Source organism: Patagioenas fasciata, chromosome Z (genome assembly GCF_037038585.1).
Source record: "Patagioenas fasciata isolate bPatFas1 chromosome Z, bPatFas1.hap1, whole genome shotgun sequence".
Lineage (NCBI taxonomy): Eukaryota > Metazoa > Chordata > Aves > Columbiformes > Columbidae > Patagioenas > Patagioenas fasciata.
The window spans coordinates 10,372,134-10,395,954 of NC_092560.1; the positions used below are offsets into that span (position 1 = coordinate 10,372,134).

General features: G+C 41.9%; 1 protein-coding gene across 7 annotated transcripts in view; it reads left to right on the plus strand.

Annotated features, from left to right (window-relative positions):
• PALM2AKAP2 (PALM2 and AKAP2 fusion) overlaps positions 1-23,821 on the plus strand; it is a 268,612-nt gene that overhangs the window by 52,880 nt on the left and 191,911 nt on the right. For all 7 annotated transcript variants that reach the window (XM_065861505.2, XM_065861507.2, XM_065861508.2 and 4 more), the window contains exon 3: positions 8,871-9,001. In XM_065861505.2, the coding sequence (XP_065717577.1) occupies positions 8,871-9,001 (131 nt within the window). The remainder of the gene's footprint in view (positions 1-8,870; positions 9,002-23,821) is intronic.

Genomic DNA, 23,821 nt, shown 5'->3' on the forward strand with positions numbered 1-23,821 from the left:
TTGCACTGCCAGTGTGTGCCTGCTGGGACAGCCTGGTCCCCTCATCCCTGCTCTTGCTCCTGGGGCAGCCCCTGGCAGTTATTTTTTTGTTTATTCTTGTTATGTTTCACCACAAGTGAAAAGCCAAATGATTCACCAGAGCCATCATTATCATCCTGCCGTGAAGAAGTCTGAAATCTTAAACAGGTTTCCAAAGGAAAGATACTGAAAAATAAACCCCAGCTCTCCAGCTTAGTATCAGCATGATTGTTTTGACCTGTTACTTCAAGTAGAACTTCCTGGTACCCTGTATGTGTAGAAAATACATGTAGAAAAGAGCCTATGTTTGAGTTATCTTTCATTGCATTGTCGGTTTTTGTCTCAATGTTATCTCAAGTGTTCAAAGAATATTAGAAACTCTTACCATATATCAGGCCATACCTATGCTCAACTCTGGTGAAATTAGTCTGTATAGACCAGGGTTTTGTGGCTGCTGACTGATCTGAGCAAGATAGACACAAACTTCATGTCTTCTCTCACGACGTCTTGATAATGTCTCTTGCTATGATGGGTTTCCTTGCAGCTAAAAGATCCTGGGGTTTATTTCTTCTTCTTCATCTTTGTATGGAAACAACTGTCTACTTGGTTTACGAAGTTAAATAAAATATGGGACCTGAACAATTTAAAAGCAACGCACACAAAATATTTACACTGGTGATCTTGCTAATGGATGGGAAGCTTGCTCTCAGGATGTAAAACCATCAGCACTTTTTTCCCTCAAATAATTCCTAATTGGGCCTCTATCTGTACAGCTGTGATTTCTGTTCCTGAGAGTTTTTAAACAGACAAAGCACGAGACCTTCATGGAGCTATAGCTATCATGACACTCATCCCTCAGGTACCTTGCCATGGATGTGCCTTTCCCATGCACCTGCAGCTCTAGTTGCACGCAGCTTACGCTGCAGCCATGCTCTCGCATCCCCTCGCCTTACCACAGGGGCACCCAGCTGAGATCTAGCCCTTCCCAAGTGAACGCAAATCACACCAGCTACCTTAACCTTCCCTCACCCATTTTTGTGGTCACATTGCACCATTTAACATGTTCCTATCTGCTCTGTTACTCTGTCAAACACGTACTTTGAGAAAAAGCAGTGACTGAGTACGTAAATACTGAAGGGAGCTGAAGGGCTGTCAAATATACCAACTACAGCAAACAAACAAGGGAGAAAGATTATCTTTGCAAAGCCTTTCGGGTGCCATGATTCCAGGTTGTGCTTATCGTAACAGTGGCCATCATTTATTTTTATTTATTTGCATTACTTACTAATTGTTTACTCATCTGCCCACATGCACCTCTTTGCACCCTCAGTTCACTGGTGCTGTACCAAACCTCTGCCACCCCAGGAGCTGCGGGGAAGGAGGAGACAGGCTCCTCAGGGATGAGCAGGACACCAGTCCCCTGGATGAGCAGATTGCCTTGAAGGTACCCAAAAACTTTCTAGAAGCTCTGAAATAATACTTGAGGACCAGTGATCCTGAGGTCGGGAGCCTGTTGTAGTAACGGTTTTATGAGAAGGGAAAACTCAGGCAAGTGATACGGTGACCTGTATCTGTGTGGCTGAGAAGAAACTTTGGAAGAGCTTCAGCCATCAGTCTCCTATGCCTAGTGACAAAAGGTTGTCAATTACAGTGGGAATGTCTTAACATGCAAGAAAAAGTTAGTTAATGTGTTTTAATGTTCTGTGTGACGAATGCACATTAACTGACTGCTGGAAAACATTTACAATTCTCAGTCTAAATGTACGGGTCTTAAAAAAATTTTAAGACATCACTTCCTTAAGATGTTTTTAAGAAATGTTTTTTTCATTTCTTGAACAAAGAATAACAACAAACTTGCAACTCTGCAGGATAATATTTAATCATCTCTATAAACATGCTATTTGGTCTTGAACTGTCTAAGTTCCACCAGCTAACGTACTTTTTTTTGTTCAACTGTACGTATGTTAGCTATGACATTGTGACTGAAGTCAAGACTACAATCAAGCTGCAAGTTTTTCAGCATGACTTAATTCCCTAATCTGGGCAATGCTTGAGTCAATATCTGTGTATCATGCAGATATGCTCCTTAGGCTAAAACAAGTGCCTTAGATGACTGGAAAGGCAACAGAAAGTTCCGCTAAGAAAATCCAGATCATACCAGCAAGCTGGAAATGGCTCCTTGTCCTGCTACAGGGACAGTCCATGCTGTACAAAGCCATATCCATCTTGCAGCAGAGTAAAACATTTTGTGTTTGCTGAGGACCACATCTCTTCTGTGTTTTGCAAGCAGATTCTCTTGCACTGGAACCCCACATAGGCAAACTCTGCATTAGTCTGGCCAAAGAGCTGGACTGTTTTGTTCACCTACTGGAAAATTTAAAACTACAGCATCATGCGGGAATACATTTTGAGGAGCTGCTTATTTCGAGATGGACCTGCCTGTCATACTGCTTATGCCTACAGCCCTTCTCTGCTTTAGCGTATCTATTCAGAGATGGTTAAGGGCATCTAATGTTAATGTGCCTGTTCACACTACAGCCATGCAAAAAAAAAAAAAAAAATCATTTATGTTTTTTGAAAGGCAAAGCAAGGCCTGCTGGCAAATGAACAAATCTTTCTGTGATCTTGATACATGTCCCAGTAACCTCTTTGCTAATGCTGGCAATTGTGCTGTGCACCAGCAGGTCAGACCCAGACCCGCTGGGTAACCTGCACTAGCTGGGTTAGGTCCAGCTGGATAGCAGAGGAAGCTGCCTAAGAATATGGCAAGCAAGAGGTGTGGTGCTGGGAGTGGTCATGAGAACAAGGCAGAAAGGAAAATGTAGGAATCCCAGAGGAGTTTTAGTGATGGTCATTCCTGCACTTGTGCCCCTTGCAAACTCAGTTTTATCAGCCCAGGCAGATCCTCAGGAGCAGGCAGAGGCAGGGCAGGCTCTGCTACCCTCTGTGTTGTAGCTGATCCGCTGCCCTACAAAGCTGCAGTCCCTGGTCAAGGGATTCCAGGTAGCTGCTGAACAGCAAAGCCAAGCTCAAAGCTGCTTCCAGAGCTCCAGATCTTCCTAGAAAATTCAGCCTGTTGTATTGAGGGAGTTTTCTGAAATGCAAGGAGCAAATCTGAAGTGCAACCTGTTACGCTGTCATCCTAATTGGAGTGTTCAAGGCTAATATCTAACTCTACTGCTGCCAGGTGAAGTAAGAGGTTTATTGCACTCTCATAGTAAGGCATGGGCTAGTTATATGCAGGTTTGAGAATACGAAGAACCAGTGTCCTCTGTTCACCTTTTTTCCGGTACAGAAATTCTGAATGCATGTAGGGAGTAAATAATTTCATAATAAAAAGTAATTCCAGCTTTAAATAATTAATGTTCGGTGGTCTTCAAGACTCAAAACCTGAAGACTTTTGGCAAAACTTCAATTTGGCAAAGATTTCAGTGAAAGTGCCTTTGATGCAGCACTACTGATTTCAGTGGAATTACACCAGGCATCATTATTGCCCATTTTGCATGGCACAAAAGAGAATCATTACCCTGAATGGTCAACATCCAGTAGTGTTTCTCAAAAGCAGGCACACTTTATTGGAGGAGGCCACTTTGTGTCAGCTTTTGACCTCTGTTTCTTCTCAGGATTACCAGCTTTCTTGAAAATTATTCAGCTGCCAGAGAAGTGCTGCATTTAACAAGCATGGCTCTTAAGGAGAAACAGTACTGGTTGCTCCTCTAACCACTTGTAAATACAAGAAAAAAACCCAAAACTGCTTGATGAAACTACCTCAAAAGGTAGCAGCACAGCAAGAACTGGCTTTTATATTGTCATAAAGAGTCGAATGGAAAAACTGGCAAGTGCATCTGGGCCTCAGGTTAAGACACTAGCATACTTCACTTGAGACTGGAAATGTGTTATTCTTTATGAGCAATGTTTATGGAATTAGGTCTAAAATCAGCAAGACTGGTGGGCAGAACTAATCACCTTTCACAAGCAGGGAGTCCAGAGGTGGTGTGTAACAGGCATAGAGGTATATGAAAATGGTACTAAAAAGATTTACTTACTACAATAAAATGTTCCCTAATACCTAAACTTCTGAAGCAACATTAAACAAAATGCAGCATTGAAAGTAAAGATTTTCTTTTCAATACAGCATTAATTCTACTATGTGCATTTGAGGGGCTATGCATTATTTCCTTGCTAGCACTAAATGTAAACAACTCAAAGCCCTTGGGCTTTACTGTCCTGAAGCATGAAACTGGAATAAATAGCACATAGGGGAGCTGTGTACCACATTTATGGCCATTACTGTGTCTGCTGCTTTCAAACATCTGGCATGATTTCTTTTGGTCCTGTTCAACATCTGTTCACTTTTTTTTGTCCTCACCATGATCTGTTCACAGAATCATGACCTGGATTTTTCCCTTTTTTGCATGGTGCAGAAGTCACTCTGCTTTCCTACATTTGAACAAAAGAGACGTGGAGCTGCCGGTTATCCCTGCAATCTCACTTATGTGCAGACAAATCAAATCACCTGAGAGAAGCAGTGACCTAGAGCATTGCAAGCTCAGTGCCCTTTCCACTTCAGTATCCAAGAGCCGTTTTAATGACATGATCTAATTCCTGCTGAAAGACTTAGCCCTGAAGAAATTGTACTATTGCTGTAAATGAAGGAATACTTATATCAAACTGTACGTAGCATAGCTGTTTTTATACGAGTGGTGTCTTCTGAATGTACAGCATATTCACATTCCAGTATTGGAATGAGCAGTACAAATGCCTGTATTGTTACAATAGCATATTTGGACACTCTTGGAGCCCTCTATCATTTTGACAATGTCTAATCACACAGCAGAACTTTGGTGCATAAAGAAGCTCCAAGATGCAGTAGAGAGTTAAAGCTCGTAACAGACAATGAAGGAGGAGCAATGCTGAAATACTAGCTTGTGGCCATTTTAATCACAGACTGTAAAGTAAAACAAATGCAGAACACTTTTAAGCAGGCGTAACTCACACAGCTAGTGTTTTTCGAGCTCCATCCTCATGCAAGCATTCTCATTTTAGCAGATTTGAGAAACAACTCCTATTCTTCCTGGGATAAGATTCTGCAAGATTTTTTTTTTTCCGAGAAGCATAACCTAATTTTCGTAGCTATGGAGGACAGATGGCAACGAACAGCCTTTTGTTTCCAAGCCACATCTGTCTCTGGTTTACAACGGGCTGGACTGCCTTGATGCTAGCTGCCTCACCAGACCGTCTCATCCCTGGGAGCTGTGCCCAAGCACACAGCATAGCTCTGCCACCACCTCCTTCTTACATCCAGCCCACCCCTGCTATCATCACGTGTGCCAAAGCCTTCTTTCCTGGTTTCTAATGAAAATACCCTGGGAAAGGTTTGCTTGAAGCAGGTGAGAGATTCTTCCACCCCTGCCCACTGCCTCAACACTATGCCAGTCATCTGGCAAGGGAGGAAATATTTCCCAAACAGCGAGATGGTTGCACATAGTCCCCTGACGTGTGCCTGCCGGTTTGCCTATTGTATTGTATTGTATTGTATAAATACATGTAACCTCAACAACTTGGCAAGTAGACCCTCTGAATTTTAAGAAATGCTTCTTATAAATGCTTCAATTTCTCGCAGTCTTCTTGTCTGAATACCTCAGCATAGTATTTAACAAATGCCTTAATTATAACCTTAAAAAGGAGAGCCAAAAACATCAAAGCTACCAGCTTTCCTGTTTTAAATAAAATATGCTGACATTTCACCCAAGAGGGAGTATTTTTAGTAGAGCATAGCATTCTTGTCTCTAAATATGCTTTTTTAAAAATCCCATTGATGCTTTCCAGTTTCAAATTCATGCTATTAATAGGTTAACAAAAATAAAATAAAATAAAATAAAATAAAATAAAATAAAATAAAATAAAATAAAATAAAATAAAATATAATTAAAAAAAAAAAAAAAGGAGGCTTCTGGGATAAAGAAATCATGTGATTTTGTAGCTTAAATTTTTCACATAGACAAAGACCAAAACAGAAGCTGCACAAAACATCTAATTTTTGGTGTACAGCAGTTGCATTGAAGGGACTGGCTTCTCCCTGTAGCAAATGACGAAGTGACTGTTAATTGAATGTCTTCAGTACTGTCCAAGCAGCACTTAGCCGAAGGCTTTATTAGGACTGCTGAAGCCATATCTAAAACAGGTTTAAAACACAGAAGGCTGCCTTCGTCTTTAGAGTCTGGTCTTTAGAAACTTTGGGGGGGTTTTCCAGCTGAGTATTATTCAGGATTTCAGATTTGAGACCACAGCTGAGTATGACATATGTATCAACATAGTTCCACATACAACTGGGCACATTTCTCTTTAAAGAAAAACAGCAATTTTCTAAAGAGCAATTAGGCTTCACACCTCCTTGCACTGGATCTAGCCCAGCAGGTACACACTGAGTTGTGCTGCCGAGACCTCTTAAATGCCAAAGCACAGGTTGTTAAATACTTAACATCTCAGAACCTGTAAATCCAACTTTGACTGCCTCACTTTGTTCCTTGATGCATGTGATGACATGGGAGTCCTTTGTTGAGGGGATATTTCAATATCACCTTGGGTCTGAATGAGCTGATGAAACTTTACAGCAGTAATCATAGAATTATAGAATCATTTGACTGGAAGACACCCTCAAGATCATCAAGTCCAACCATTAACATAACTCTAGCACTAAACCATGTCCCTAACAACCTCATTGACACATCTTTTAGACATTTCCAGGGATGGGGACTCCAGCACTTCCCTGAGCAGCCTGTTCCAGTGCTTGACAACCCTTTCTGTGAATACATTTTTCCTAATATCCAATCTAAACCTCCCTCATTCAACTTGAGGCCATTTCCTCTTGTCCTGTCATTTGCTACTTGGGAGAAGAGACCAACACCCTCCATGCTCCAACCTCCTTTCGAGCAGTTGCAGACAGTGATAAGGTAGCTCCTCAGCCTCCTTTTCTGCAGGCTCAACAGCCGCAGTTCCCTCAGCTGCTCCTCATATAACTTGTTGAACAGCAAAACAAAGGTCCCATGGAGAAATCTCACTACCACCCCATGAGATGAGGCAGAAAGCACTAGCAGACAGTAGTGGCAGCAAAAGGAGCAATGAACTGCAGAAACCATGGCTAGAGAGAGTCATGGCTAAAGTTGTGAACTAACACCTTGGAGGCCATGAGCAATGCTAACTTCAGCCAGGTAGAATACATCTCCAGCATCAGCAAGCCCAGCTGTTGAACATGGCTGCATGGTACAAGAACATGAGACATTTTCTGTCATGCAGAAGTCCTGATTTACATAGAAATCACTTAAAACCCATCCAGAAGTCCTCTGGTGCATGGCACAGTTAAAGGCAGTGAAAGCTGGAGTAATTTATATTCTAATTCAGTTGTGTGTTTTATATTGCTTTCTGTCTGCTACCTTATTAAAATCTAATTGCCTGATGGGGTGATAAGAATAGTTTGCGCATAAATACTGTGTCTACATATACACCCAAAAACTAACAAGTAAGCCTTGTCTGTCATGTCAAAAATCTTTCTATTTTGGTCTGTGTTTGAAGCCTGCTTTAGGTGGTGAGTTTTTTTTCCTTTATATGTGGTTTGCACATATAAAGTCAGGTTCCACCCCGGCAATGAACATGGCATTGAAAAGAGATTGATACTGCATGTTTGGGCTGCCCCTGAAATCTGGTTTCCTTGAACTGATGATTTCACTATTAGCTCCTCTTTGCTGCAGAGGATACTTGCTGTCACAGCTGATTCCTTGAAGTAGCATTGCCAGTCACTTTGCAAATTCAGAAACAAGGCTCTTCTTTTCCGTGCAATGCAAAGGATTACTTTGATCGGTCCCTTGGCTGTTTTTTCTACCAGCTCTGTTTCTTTAGTGCAAAGGGGCAGAGACTCCCGTGGCTTTGTGCTCCTGATCTTCCTTTCAACAGGTGTTTGTCCTGTCAGCCAGCTGATACACTGCCTCCTTCTGGGAGGACTTGGGCCAAATAAGACGCACAGGCTGATGTGCCAATTAAAGGACCTCTTGTAATCAGTGCATCTCCACTGGTGAATTCCCCAGGGTGAGCAGCAGCAGGATTAGATAGTGGGCGGTGAGGGTGTAGCCATGTTTTCAGTGTAGAAAACACAGCAAAACTCCCAGGATTTCTTCTATGTGGTGTTGGCTATTGCTGCTTTCTGTGCCTGTGTTGCAGTGCCCTGGGCCACCCATGGTTTCCAGAAGACTTTCATTGATGTGTTTTAATTTGTGTCTGGCTAAAAGGCATTGTGTGCACTTGGGTGAATCTATATGTGTGTCTGCCTGTTTGTCTGTATGCCTGTGAAGGTGTAGAGACACATCTATGGTATAAATCAAAAAGAACATCTTTGATTAATTTAATAGCAGACTGATTTTATCCTTTGTGAAACACATTATATTTAGAGCATGCTGCTCTTTTCCTTTTGAAGCTTCAAGAGGTTTGTGATTTCAGTCCTTCCAGCACATGCCTTATCATTCACAAGAGATCCACACTTTTGTTCCAAGATCTCAGCTCTTGCAGGGCTGGCCAATTTGTGTGGTTCAAATTCTTGTTCGTATTAGGAACTAAAAATAACTTCCTATTAAGGCATTGATAGTAAATAAAGTGCATACTGTAAAACTGATGCTCCTAAATCTAGAACATCTGATATCTGGATAAACAGCTGATGGATTGCCTGTAATCAACTGTGTAAAGCAGTAATCAGAAATTCAGTGGGGGCAGTCTACTATTCAGAAGCAGAGGTAAATCCTTCTCAATCTTCAAATGGTATATGTTCAGTCTGCTCCTAAGGTTTGGCTTATTTTACCTTACAGTCAAAAGCTCTTCGGGAAAAATGGCTGCTACAGGGAATTCCTGCTGGCTCTGCAGAAGAGGAAGAAGCCAGAAGGAAGCAGTCAGAAGAGGATGAGCTGAAGGTGAAAAAGCTGGAAGAAAACATACACAGGTAGGGACAGTTTCCCTTTGTTTTGCCTAAGAACAGTCATTTGGGTTGAGGCTAGAGACCTTCCTTGCTCACATCCCCATCTCCAGCAGCAGCTGGTAGCAGCTGCCCAGGGAAGAGTGTGAGAGGTAGGCATGCATACAGTGTGCCCAGAATTTGTCTCCCCTCCCAGATGTCCAAGGTTTGCAAGGTAGAACCATTATGGTATCTTCGTGCTTAATAGACTTAGGTGGACTTCTCTCACCAGGGAGCTAAACAGAGGGCTGACTTCCCCTTTCAGATGCGTGTGTGTGACTTGGTCAACACTCAGAGATTCTCCATTGCTTTACACCTTCTACAGCCAAAAAAAGTACAAAGCGGGGCAGCACTCTTTGGCTCTCTCTTTTTACTGGTGCAAATTACTTTTTAAACACAACAGCAGATGCCACCAACAGATCAAATAGCTACTGCTTTCAGAGGCAAGGTTTGGCCGTCAGAATTATTTCCTTTTATCAGTTCCCCATTGCAGTCTGAGTTGACACTTGTCCTCTTTTTTGTGTTTTCCTTGGTTTCGCTACAAACAATGGGCTTTAAATATCATAAGGAAAATGCTTTTATACCCCACAGAACAAATTCCAAAGCTGCTGCTTCTGCCATTTAGGCCATGTGAATTTAGAAGTTTTTTTCAGCTAGCAGAAAACTGGCAAAAGTTGGTCAAATTTGGCAGCACAGCTTTTACAAATGTATCAACTGAGGCATTAAGTGACAGAAAAAAAGCAAATTGTACCAACAGTTCAAGGATTGAGGTATTAGCCTAGCATCTGTGGGGATCCAATTTGCTTTACACCAAGCCTCTTGTGAAATTTCCTGGAGAAATCACTGGGAATGTTTCTTCAGGGATATACACAAACAGACCTACCCGGAGCTTGGACAACACTAAACAGCTTCTATGTGGAAGTAATAGTTCAGCATGAATGTAAGAGTTGTCTCATCTCTGTCATGTGATTCTAATTAATTAAAACTGACCTGAGAATGTGTGTTATTCTGCTACAACTGTGGCAACATAAGGCAAGAAAACTTTTTAAAAAATATTTCATTTGCTACCTGAGGTTTTATAACATAATTTCATGCCATAGATGGAAAGAATACATAGACTAAACTTCACAAATATGTATTGTAATACATATTTCACCTAGGACTGAATGCTACAAGACGCTAAGTGCTCCAACCCCATACAAAAAAAAAAACATCAGCATGTGCTTAATTTCAGCTATGTGAATACCACAACTGAAGGCAATGAAACCTGCTTAATTAGTTCAAAGTGTAGGATGGAAGTCCATGTAAAACCTTTGCCCCTGTAGTTTGTTTTTTGTTTCTTCCTTAACTGCAGCCATGAAATAAAATTTTGGAATATTTGGAAGTAACAGAGCTCTCTTCTGCTGTGACCATGTATCTGTCAAATGACAGGTCAGCTGCTTGCTCTTGAGTTGAAAGGACATTTGTTTGACAGCCTCACTAGCATGCTTAACCTCCCTGTTATCTTTCTATGGGAACTCCAAAGACAGTAAAAAAGTATTTTAATTTAAATGAGAAGATGTTACACCTGAACTGTAGAGATAAGACAGTGGAAGTTGAGGTCATTAGTCTAATTAAAATTTACATCCATGACAACATGACACATCAAGATAGGATGCGACGGTAAAGGGTTGTAGAAGGGGTAAGAAGAAGACAGAAGATGTCAAGCACATTATTCTGGAGGAGTGAAATAGAATGAGCACATCCTGAAAGGCTCTTTCTGCTCCCTATGCAGCACATTTCCCACCTGCATTCCCAGGAAAGTATCAGAGGGGAGGATTACAGGAGGACCATTCATATGTTCATGTTTGCAGAAGCCAACTTGCATTGTCCAATGAACCACTATGAAACAGCCCAAACCTTCTCGGTGAGAGCGACAGAGGACAGATTCAGGTGGTTCACCTGGAGGATAGAAAAGTACTGCAAGACCAGGCATAGAGTTCATGCCAGGGGACTGTACAACCCCTCTGCCCTGGATCTTGCACATTTGTGGGAGTCACACTGCATCATATGTGCAAGCACAGAGCAGCTGCAGTGTAAAGATGCCTGTGAATTTTGTGGCACACATTCTGGGTTTGTCCCCACTGGAAAATATGTGGACTTTTACAGCTGAGTGAACTGTGACACAGAGAACAGAAAACTGAAGGAGACAGTGCTTGAGACCAGACTAATGTTCAGAAACGAGGATGTGGACTAATGTAGGTCTGTGCTGTCCAGAAGAGGCAAATATCTCAACCTTAGGGAAAACATAGGGCTAGCTGTGGGTTTGTAGATGGTCTCGAAGACCTTGCGCACAACACAAATCCTTGCGTATTGCTTTTTCTAATTCAGTTTTAAGTAACTTTCCAGCTAAAATCAGACATTTAGCAAAATATATACATGCTTAAAGTGTTTATTCTTAAGCTGGTGTAACCAGTTCTCCTTTGTGTGGGAGGTGTTCAATTCAACTGGGGCAGCAAAAATTCATGAGTGCGCAGACTGCTGTTTATTTTTTTAGACTTCCATGTATCGTGGTACAGGAAACCACATAGTTCAGCTTGTAGCTTGCAAGGATATGTGCATATAAGTAGACTTAGACATGAGTAAGTGTAATGTTTTAATGATCTTACTTGTCTGCAAAAGCATTTGAGAGAAGGATGCCTACATTAGTCAGCATTTCTGCATGCTTCATGCCAAGCAACTGAAAATATATCTACATCACAAAAACAGAAACAAAGAATAACAAAGAATGCAATACAAATAATTAAATGCTATCATTATGCTCATAATTAACAACAAGACGACATAGATGTACAAGATGCGCACACAAGTTAAAAAAACAGAGAGGGCAAGATTAAGACAAGATGCAAGCGTATGAATGGTGTATCAGTGGATTACAGGCAGAATGATAATTTGTTATTTCGGATTAGTTTAATACATTTAGAGATTCTGAAACATATGAACATGAGGAACAGTCTTTCTATCCAAGAGTGCAAAGTGAAAATAGAAGAATAAGCAGGATTGAAGCGAGCTTAGTCCTGCACTCCCGGCATTTCTGCTTGCCTAACTTGAGTCTTCAGAATACGATTTATGGTGTCCCATGTAAAAAACCTGGTACTGTGTCTTACATTTCTTCAAAAGAGTGGTTGGTCTGGTGGACTAAATGAGAAGATTGGACTCATTGTTCAACATTCTTTGAGTCTTAAATGGACTGGAAATCTGTCAGTAGTGGGAAGTGTGGAAATTATGGTATTGCTGCATTAGTTAATGTTTGAAATCTATCTGCAAGACTGGTGGTATCATTGCATTAGTGGCAGGGTGAAGCCAGATCTGGATTTATCATGTCTCTCAGCACAAAGCGTCTGCGGACATAGAGAAGCATTAACACTAGTCTAGTTTTTTTGTTCTCCTAAAGATCTTGGGTCAGTGCAAGATGAAAGCAGCCATTTCTGAGTTTCTTTCCCACTGTCACGGAGTGAGAAAGTGCTCTCCTCCTTCCTGTATCTACCTTAGATTCGGGGTAAAAAATGAACAAAAAGCATTTCCATTCCCTTAAACTTGTTCTCCAAATCACAGACCTGAAACACATTGTTTGGGATAGCATTGATACAGATGCTCAGGAAACTTCCACAGAGACATTTCTGATAGTGTGTTGTAGGTGAAACAAACATTGGAATGTGTTGCATGCCTCCCATGGTTATTTTTACCACACGGCAGTCTGTTATTTTGCAGTAGTGAATGGAAACTTGGCATTTGACATCTGGGTATTAACAGGCAGCATTCATAGAGCACAGCAGCCCACCCACAGCCTGCTGTTCCTTCACAGCATTTGAAAGGCTCCAAAATTATTTTGTTTTAGTAGGTTACATTATAGTACACGCTGACGGCCTGTGTTTACTACAAAAGGTGAAGAGTGTTCATTGCTCTGAAGCTTTCATGTAGCATGCCAACGTGAAATAGTCTGTGACAACATATCTTCCTACTTGGTGACAGACACTGGCATTAGATACGAGGACTGGACTTGTTGTGTTCCTGGGGCTAAGAAACTCAATGAGCTAAATCATCAGTAAAGTGCCATATCCTTTCTAAAGTCTCTTCTCATTGCAGAATCCAGCAAACAGAGGCTCATGGTTCAGCTGAGCTTGTAGTTGCTGCACCTTTAGCAATTTTCCTCCTCCCTATGTCTATTCTTCCATATCTTTCTGATGCCAAGGTTTGTTTCCTGCTTCTTCTTCCCAGAATAAAAACTAAGCATATCTTAGGCTGGGAACTCTGGCTATAATTCGGTCTCTCTTGAGACTGTCACTAATAGTATTCACATGACAGAGGGACAGAAAGCACATAAGACAGATGTGAGTGCACCCCTTCAAAAGACGGGTCATCTGATGTCAGAACCAGCTGCTCAGACTTCTCATAGAGCAGACAGTGCAACCCAGGACCAGAGGTGCCAGGACCTAAGGTACCTCTCCTTAACAAGATCTCATCAATTTCAATTCAGTCTTAGCCTTCAGAGGTATGAACGGTTGCTGAAGCTTGTGTTAGTGCAGTGAACAGTGTGTCTTCCAAATGCATGGCCCACATGGGCATGAATGTGTTGCAGCTGCCACATTGATTGCAGCTGAAGAAAACAACCAGGACCATGGTTTATTTACCATTTGTATATTTTACCTAGAATGCAAAACGCATCTGTGGATGAGACCTCAGTCTATCTCTGCAGGTTGCCCATATGACCAGTTGTGTTGGGTGAGCTCTCTAAAAGTGAAATAGTAAAAATGTCTTCTCATAGTCAGGCGTTCTTTCCAATTTCTGCTCACCTTATGAGGGAAGATTAAGCTTTCTGAACAGAAGCAGCTGTTTGTCCCCAAGCCCTCTGGTTCTCTGCTAAGATTAATCAATAGCAGATCTCATCATCTCATCTGGTGAAGCTCCAGAAATTCCAATTTCAGCAACCCCTAAGGACTGTGATTTACAAAATCCACCCATAAAGATTCTTCTGGGGTGCATTTCATATGTGATACATTTCTCAGGAAAACAGAGACCAAAACAAAACCAAGCAAAAAACCTCAACAATAGGAAATCTCAGATTTCCAAAGAAATGTTCTCTGTGGCATTACTAGAGGATTCCTCAGGACTTGCAGGATGACCTCAGAAAAGCAACAAGTTAAGAGTTGCTGGGTGGCAAGGGTTTTGAGGTTTTTACATATGATATAATATATTCAGATGTAGCACTTTAAAAAAAAATTAAAAGCCACAGACTTAAAAAAATAATACAGCTTACGTCCTCGGTTCTGAAACTCAGTTCATACCAAAAATAGCAGAATGACATGCCAGTATTTTAATAGTTGCCTAAACGCTGGTGTTCTGGATTTAGGAGTAGCAATCTCAGGGTCTTCCACGACTTCAAGGCTTTGCTAGCTTGCAGTTATCTAATGATGCCTACGCACTGTATGAAGTGGGCAAAAGGACTGACTGTTCAGTTTGAGTACAGATTCCATCCACTCCAGCTATGACTGCTCTCCTCAAATATGGGTACTAGATATGGGCCTTGATAAAGACACTTGTTTGCCTAATTTGGGAGCAAGATACAGAAGAGATTCCAAAGCCTTGTCTCTACGTATCAAGGAATTTCCACCTCAAGTGCTTCTGAAACTTCATCTTTGTTGGCATGCTATAGATTAAGAGACATGTTCATCAAGAACGAAGAGACACATGAGCTTAAATTCAGCCCTGGACAGAAGCAGGTTTTCAAGGACACCTTTTTTAAGCAAGCTGACACATTGTAAAGTAGCAGCAGTTTCTAAATGGAATAAAATGCTTAATACAGTAGATTATATGCTACAGCCCCTAGTGAAAGGGGCAGTTACTACCTCTAGGCCAGATTCAGCAAGAAAAACACAATTTCAGTCATTGCAACCTTTCAATAAAATGGATGTTGTGCGCAAGACTGGATTTCTGTTGTCACGCTGAGTGAGACACAATGAGAGATTATCAAGTGCAAAACTTCAGAGCCTCCTTGACTTTAACATTTCGAAGCTACAAAATTCACACGAGCCTCTGTGTGATGCTGTTTGCAAGATGGAAAAATCTCTTTATAACACATGTATTTACCACATGTGTTGAATCGCTACAGTCCCTTGTATGCAAAGCCAGCTAAGATCTTCACACTTCTTTTAAGCCTAGTAGAACTGACAAGGGTTTCCTGGAGCAGTAAATTGTGGTATAGCACAAAGAGCAGGAATTGTTGACTTAATTACATCTGAATTAAATCTTCATCATGGACCAAATGAGACTGTTGCCTGGAGTAAAACAAAAAGCACTAGTCTCTGTTTATTTCCTTGTTATGCTTGTCTTTGCTGGAGTTGGGTGGGTGGGTGGCTCTCCTGGTACACAAGCCCTACCACAGGGCAGTCCTGGTGACACAGCTCCTTCAACAGTTAGTCTGTACAGCACTTGGTGGCTGTAAAGTACAAAACTGTGGAAATCCTGAGGCAGGAAGACCTGTTTGTGTGGAAGTGACATACATGTGTAGGATTTTGAAAGAGATGACAAACCTGGAGTGTATTTACAAAGAGAAGGCATAGAGTTAGACAACAGCCTGGGTTGAATTTATTGTGTTGGTACTTTATAGCGATTTACTCTGTCTTCACCTTAAATCAGAGGACTTTCCTCTTCCCTGCCACGTCTCTCCTTATGTGCTCCGTCTGCTTCTGGCAAGGCAAAAACATGTAGTGTCACATACACACGTGTTCACACACATGTGCTCGTGCACACGTGCTCACAGAGCCAGGGAAGGCACCACTGCAGTCCTGGTCCTCAGTAGCTACCTTTTCCCAAAAGCTCAGGTTCAACCTGTATAACTGCAAGAGTTTAAGAAAGCCACCTACATTTTGAGCATTATCTCCTTTAGCCTGCCCATGCAGCCGTTGAGGAGAAAGCATCACCTCCATGGCCTGTCTAAACCCATCTCTCTTCCTTGAGTACAGGTGCCTCAGTCAAGTGCCTCAAATCCAATGGGTGTAATTTAGGCATTAATGTTACTCCCTGCACAGGCACCTTCGACTGGGCCTCTGGGCGCTACTGTGATGCAAACAGTCATTAGTAATCATTAATTACGTATCTACTGTATCGTGTGTTTGTTACCCCAGGCCTTGCCCTGTCATTTTTACCAGTGATAGTCAACACTAAACACGTATTTCTGCAGAGCTGGGTGAGTTCTGAGTAGGCAGTTAGGGTTAGAGGAGGAGCAAGGTGCAGCGTCTGGAGCCACCCAGTGGGCATTGCAAGTCTTAGCCTCTTTTTCAAAAAATATGCCATCAGAAAAGCACTATCACCTTCCCTTTAGGGTTTTTAGACCACTGCAATGTGTGGTTTCTAAGGGCAAAAATAATACAAATCCCAGTAGGTGGCCCACAGAAGATAAAGACTGACAGGATGTGCAATTGGGAACCCTCGCTAATAAGGAAGGGACAATTGTAACAGATTTTGAGAAGCTGCAGCTGAAGAAAAACTAAAGTCTGAAGGAGGCACATTCAGGAACATAGAACAGTCTGCTGGCACACGTCATGGTCTCACTATAGAAAACCAAATTAGCAGCAACAGGGAATCTCAGTGTGTTGGAAAAAAATGCTTGTAGCCATCCAAGAATATAAGACATGTGTGGTATGGTCAAGTCAACAACGAAGGACATGCAGAGCACTCAGAGCAGCAAGTTACAAATGTAAAACACACTCATAACCACATACAAATATGGGCTTTGTAGGGTAAAGTGATATATGACTCTGTAGAGTAAGACACTGGGGAATCAGGTCCCAGTGCCAGATTGTTATAAGAACTCAAACTAGAAAACTGACTTAGTATGACAGATGTGCAGAAGGGCAGTGAAACAGATGGGGTAGATATAGGGAGTAATAAGTGGAGACACTGGGAGAAATTAAGCAAGGAATGCACATGGATTAGAACCATTTCAAAGTCAGACTTGCATGGCATCTGCTGTGACATGTTGTTATTGCCACAATCGAAAAGCGACTCAACGGAGATATCAAGAGTACTGCCAAGCAGTAGGAAAAACAAAACAAAACAAATAAACAAACAAAAAAGATATTTTGCAAAACCAGTAACACAGTAACGTACAAGATGAGTTCAAGGCCAGACAAAGCAGAGCTTTACTACAGATTCCTGTGCAGTCAACACTCAGGACTCCTGAACAAACAGCATTTGGCAAAGTCTGGCCAGCAAGGTCAAACAACTGGAATGGCTTATGACCTTAAAATGTCATTAGTGGTCTACAGAGAATATTTGAAGAAGCAGGTAAATCCCATTTTACAAGGCATTGGAGTCAGAGTTGAACAATGTCCATGTTTCTCATTAGAAGTCCTTCAGCTCATGCAGACTACCTAATTACAAGGAGTCATAGCTGTGACATAGCAGAAGGAAGGCATATGCTCTAATGAGTTTGGCTCGATATTGCCTGTGTTAAAAGAACCTGTGCACAAGTATTTGGTACATGCTAGGTGTCAGTGACATGAGACTTCTGTGGCTGGATCAGGGATCTGCTCTCCCTGCTCTGTACCTGTCAGTCTGCATCAGGACAGATTCACCTCAGTGTGTACCAGAGTACTAAAATGACAAGTAAGTTCAAAAATAAAGTGTTTAATAAGAAAAAGATGCTCTGAAAAAAGATGAAGTTGATTCTGAATAACTGGATCACTGGTGAGACGGAAATTTTTGAAAGCTGTGAAAACATGTTGTATATTGTACCTGATCTAGAAGACCTGGCAGAACAATACAGTGTTCATGCTGTCCCAAGCCCAGGGAAATGCATTTAGTCCTTCATGTTAAACTATGCCTACTCTGTAGTAGAACATTTTTACTTATGCAGCTACACAAGCAAAGCTTCCCTTTGTAGATTCAATTTTTACCATCAAAAAAGTATGGACACTTAAGTGGAATAAGCTCTACAGGCGGTGGTTATTACAGTCCTGTATAATAACCACTCTGCTGGAAACCATATTGAAATAAAGTGTTTAAAAACAATCAATCCTCTAGGCAACAACAGTATGTAAGCAGGATAGTCTGAAGTCAGCAACAGAAGAGAGACACAGGGAATAGGTCGTCGCATTCTACGTCCCTCTAGGCAATCTTAGTGGTGCAGACTGTGTCCCTAGGAATTGCCTCAAGAGGAGAGACCAGCGATAGAATCATAAAATCATTGAATCATTTTGGTTAGAAGATACCCTCAAGATCATTGAGTCCAACCATCAACCTAGCACTGGCGCTAAACCATGTCCCTAAGAACCTCATCTACACATCTTTAAACACCTTCAGGTATGGTGACTCCACCACTTCCCTGGGCAGCCTGTTCCAATGCCTGATAACCCTTTCCAGGAAAAACCTTTTCCTGATATCCAATCTTAACCTCTCCTGGCACAACTTGAGGCCATTTCCTCTTGTCCTATCACTTGCTACGTGGGAGAAGAGACCAACACCCTCCATGTTACAACCTCCTTTCAGGTAGTTGCAGACAGCGATAAGGTCTCCCCTAGCCCCCTTTTCTCCAGACTGAACAGCCCCAGCTCACCAGCTGCTCCTCATCAGACTTGTGCTCCAGAGACCCTTCACCAGCTTCATTGCCCTTCTCTGAACTCTCTCCAGCACCTCAGTGTCTTTCCTGTAGTGGGGGACCCAAAACTGAACACAGGATTTGAGGTGCAGCCTCACCAGTGCTGAGTACAGTGGCACGATCACTTCTCTAGTCCTGTTGGCCACACTATTTCTGACACAAGCCAGGATGCTCTTGGCCTTCTTGGCCACCTGGGCACAATGCTGGCTCATGATCAACCCTTGTGTTAAACTCTTACCTCCACCACTGATTTCTTGCATGACTTGGAGCAATGTACTTCAACAGTCCTTCCACATCACCTTTTCCAGTGTTCATTTGTGTGATTATCTTTCCCACACTTTTAGCATAATTTGAGCTGAGCTCTTTGGAATGACTTCTCACTGTAGAGAGAGGACCTCACTAGTGTCACTTAGATATTCTAAGTTAATTTTCATTCTTCAGAATTCTTCATATTCTTCTCCTATTTGGAGTAGCAAGACAAATTAAAAATAGATGCTTAGTAACACAAGTGACCCGTGCTTCTAGTAAAAGCAGGAAAGAACAGCCTTTCACTGAACACAGTGATTCACACTGTGACTGGACTTGTGGTTCTTGCTAAGACTAAATCTGGCTCTTGGTCATCACCCAATTCTCATGTACCAAAGCAGAATGTTTGAAAGCAGCAAAGCAATGTAGTATTTGGGTGGGGTGTGCAAGTCATGGTGTGAAACTTGTGCTATAACTCTCTAACGTGCAAAGGACACAGGCAAGGTTGAAACATTGGGCAGTAGCTACTGGGTGTAGGCTCTGGTGCCAACAAAGTACAAAATTCTTCAGCTAGCTCTGAACCTGTGTGCTGTTTGCACTGCAGCTGCAGCAAGGTAGAGAAGCTCTGTCAATACCCAGATGGTTGACCATGCATTCCCACAGCTGTTGATGGTGTCTAAGCTGGCTCAGGTATCTTAACACGGTGTTGCACAGCACTGAAACTGATGCAGGCTTTTACGCTGCATCACAATGACATCTAAATCAGAAGACTGGCTGCAGCCCCAACAGTTGTGGTAGTTTCCATTCATCTATAGACAAGGTACAAGCCACAGCATGGTCTACCTTACCACTCAGCTGGCTCACTTTGAGCTGGTGTCTGAGTTCATGCAGCCTCACCCATATCAGTGCTTGAACAGTGCAAGCTCTGGGTGGGTAGGGCATGCCCATCCATGCTGAGATTGTACTTCTGACGTTACTGAAGACGTGGTTTGAGGTGCCTTAGACCTACAGCATTATACAGCTGCATAATTAAATTAATATCTTTTGTTGATAATTCCTGGGGGTGTTTTATTTTTTAATTCAGGTCTCAAAATCAGGTTCCCAAATGATTCATTCATGTCTTTAGTGTGCTGGTGTTTTTCTTATCCTTACCCATTAACAACTGGGTTTGTTCTTCTTATGTCTGAAAGAGCTTGTTTTAATCATTTGTGTGAAGAAAAATCTGCAGCATGCTAAACCTACAGTACTTTTAGACAGGGGTAGTGAAAATGGCAAATGTGTTTCATGGTTTTCCATGCAAGACAAAACATCTACTTTTGCGGCTTCTTTTTCTCCTGCTGTCACTCTCTGTATGCAGTGATCCAGGAATCCTGGATCCCCACTGGATCTCCAAGTGGCGTCCATCATCCCACCGGATGCCATGCACAGGGATGTATTTTCTTTGCTGCAAAGACTTATAATGTAAGTCGGTGAAACAAGCAATCACTAGGAAAGGAAGTGAGGACAAAATCATGGACTAGAGCCTAGGTTTTCCAAGCCTGAGTGATCAGTTGTGTAGGTAAGTCAAATCTGTAACCAACTCGTGGGATCAAATTGTAACACAAATCTTTAACACCTGAAGAACTGCATGTTCTCTGTGAAGAGATATCGAGAGAGAAGGCACATCCAGCACAGACCCTGTCATCTTTGATGGTAGCCCAGGGAAAATGTCATCAATGGTAGAGTTACAGCTGAGTTATTTAAAGGATGTTTCATTTGTATGAAGCCCATTTGGGAAACATGAGCTTGCTTACAGAATCTTATCTGCACAGAATGTGAATATCGGTATTCCCGGTAAACATAGGTTACTGGTGATAGGTAAGATTGGAGTGTGTAGGTGTGGAGGAGTGTGTGACACTCTAGCCAAATAAGTGACCAGATAAAGCAACTTTTAATTAAGTCTTGAAGCCCAAAGCCTTTTATGACAAGTCTTCCATCCCAGTTTGGGTTTGTGCATATTATTTTTTAATGTATTTAGAAAATTGCAAGTACAGTTTCCTTGTGCAACACCCTTTTTAACCTCCTTTCCACTCTTTAAATTCAAGGGTACTTATTAATTAGGACAGTGAATTTTATACAAGTGATCCTCAGAAGAATCCACATTGCAATCAGGAAATGGGCTGGCAGCCTGGTGTACATTGAGATGTTTTTTTTATGTCCGTCAAATAAAGAGACAGTCATAACAACCCAGATAAGGTTTGTTAAGACTTTCAGTTGCAGTTAAACTCTTAGTTCCAAAAGAAGGAGGAAATCAAACACCAGTCAGCCACAGCAAAACCTAAGGTTTTTCTGACTTGTCTGTTGATTTCTGAGCTTTGTGACTTGGCATACCTGGAATGGCCTCAGAAAGGCAGGAGGGTCCTAGATTTAGAAACACATTTCAGGCAGCAGCTGCTGCGGAGCAGCAGTATGTCACCAGCAGAGCCAGGTTTGCGAGCCTTATCTTGCTGCCAGCAATCCAGGTTGGGAAACCAGAGAACCCAGTTTACCCTCCAAATGCCATTCCAGATGGGTCACACAGGGCCAGCCATTGATCTGGTCCTGCGAGGACCATCGGCCTCACTGTTCGTGAGTTACTCCCAGAAGCTTGAGATATCAGTCATGATCCTGGGGAGATGGTTCATACCTGTTATACTGGCATTCTAGTTTTGATGACATAGGATTTTCAGCTAAGACAATATAAATAAAAAGGAAAGGGGATAACAAAAAAAATGAGGGAGGGGGAGGAGGGAGGTGAAGCCACAACAGCATTCTGACTTTAAGAAAGGTTGTAGCAAGAGAAAACAGTGAAGCTGCCATGGGCTTTGCACATGTACCATGTTTTTGTCCCAAAACATGCAACAGGAATGCTTCATGCCTTTGAGCCATTACCTCTTGGGAATATTTGAGATTGCTTCTTGGGGAGAGCTGCAGTATCCAGGAACAGAGCCCAACATGAGACAACTGCAGAGTGTCACTGTGCCAAGAACATAGTGATCCTCAGCTCTGTTTTCTTCATGTACAATAACTGCACTTGAACATAGGCATGACCTGTAATATTTTACCACCTGCCAAAGGCTGTAAGCACCCACCAAGTCAGATGCCAACTCATTAAGTCACCTGTTAGCTTGTTATGTCACATGTATGATCACTGGAAGCCCAGTTTAAAGGCTATAGGTAACATTAACTAGCCTTTCAGGCAAGCAGCAGTAGATACCACTCCATTGTATCATCTTTTAGACAAGTAATTTCAGGAGCAACCACCCTACAAACAAAAAAGCCATGTAATTCTCTGGTTTTTGCTACTTAACATCAGCTTGACAAATGTGGAGCATGAATCATACTGAATCTATGTCACAGAAAAATCATGTTGTTTTGCTGTGGAGGCTATCAGGGTAGTCATGGTTGTGTAGCATCAAGTGTCGGGTAAAAAGCCCAGCTTGGTCTGGATAGTACTCTCTGAAAATCTGCAAGGATGAATTGAAAACAGGTTTCAGTAGTAGAAGTCTGCTTCACATGAGGATTTTGAGAACTTTTTTCTTAGTTAGCTGTTTTTTCCTTCATGTTGGTAATGCATAGTTTCGAGCCAGAGAACTTTAATTGTCAGAGATCGGTACAGTCAAAATGATACCACCTAAGGCAATGCAAAACCTCAGTGTGACAGAGAGACATTGCTGTGATACCACTGGTTTGTTAAATGCTTTCATTTAAAACTCACAGAACATGAACAGAAAATGTTGTCAAACCCCTACAGATCAGACCAGTGTCCACCATATATTAGTGGAGTAATCTGAAATTCCCACATGAAAGAGGACGTGCTCTTTCTTATCACTGTGTTCATTTTTCTAACAGAAGAAACAGGCTTGAAACATCACATGAAAGATGAAAAATCTGCAGCAGATGCAAAAGAGAAAGAACTTCACAACTAAACTGGAACTGAGAAATTCTCTTCTATTCGTCCATGCCTCGGCTTTTCCTTCTCTTAGGACTGGGCATGTAATAGCAGACAAATACTTTGATATCTACAAGCGATACATGAAAAGCATATCCTGACACCCTGGCTTACAATGCCCAAGTCTAACAGGGATGCCAGGACCAAACATTATTTTGCATGCAGTGTAGGTTGCTCCACACCACTGTTTTTGAAGACTGCTGTTGCACAGGGTTTTGTAAGGGGTCATTTCACTCTTCAAGCATTTCAAGCAAGAAGCAGAAGAGAATATCCACACTTCCTCCCTCTCGAGTGAGAATGGAGGACAGGAAAGTACACGATGGTTCTCAGGTAGTGAAAACACCTGCTTAAATATGGTGTGTGACAAATGAAGACATCTAATGAGCAGTCTCACTCTTACACATGGCTCCTTGGTGCAGACACCTGTGCTTTAGCAGGCCCATCAAGCACTACCAAATCTTGGGCACCAGGTTTTCTTTATGTGCCACAGGAGCTCTGTTGGGTTTTCACGAGTAAATCACAAACTTCCTTGCTTCAGTGAAGCCCTTCTAGATTTGTTTTGTTGCAAACAAGATAATATGGCTTTTCCTTTGGAAGATTACCAGATGAACAATATCCTTGTACAGGAACGGATGTGAAACAAAATGCAAAATGCCTGAAGCAAAGTAGTGTTTCTGATACTACTTCCTTATTTCCAGTACTTATTTTGTCATCTGTAGTGTCTGTAGGGGAAGACTGCAAAATTACCCATCCTGAAATGTCTTTTTTCCACTAAAAGCAGTGGTATTTAATCATTTCACATCTTCATTAAGTGTCTTAACACTTACTGCATCAGTACAGACTGCAAAGATCATAGTGGCACCATGAGTAAGATGAGGAATATACTGATATTTTTCCATCCAAGCAGCCTCTGCTGAGGCACCTCGTCTCGCCAAAGTGAAGGCATTTCAAAAAC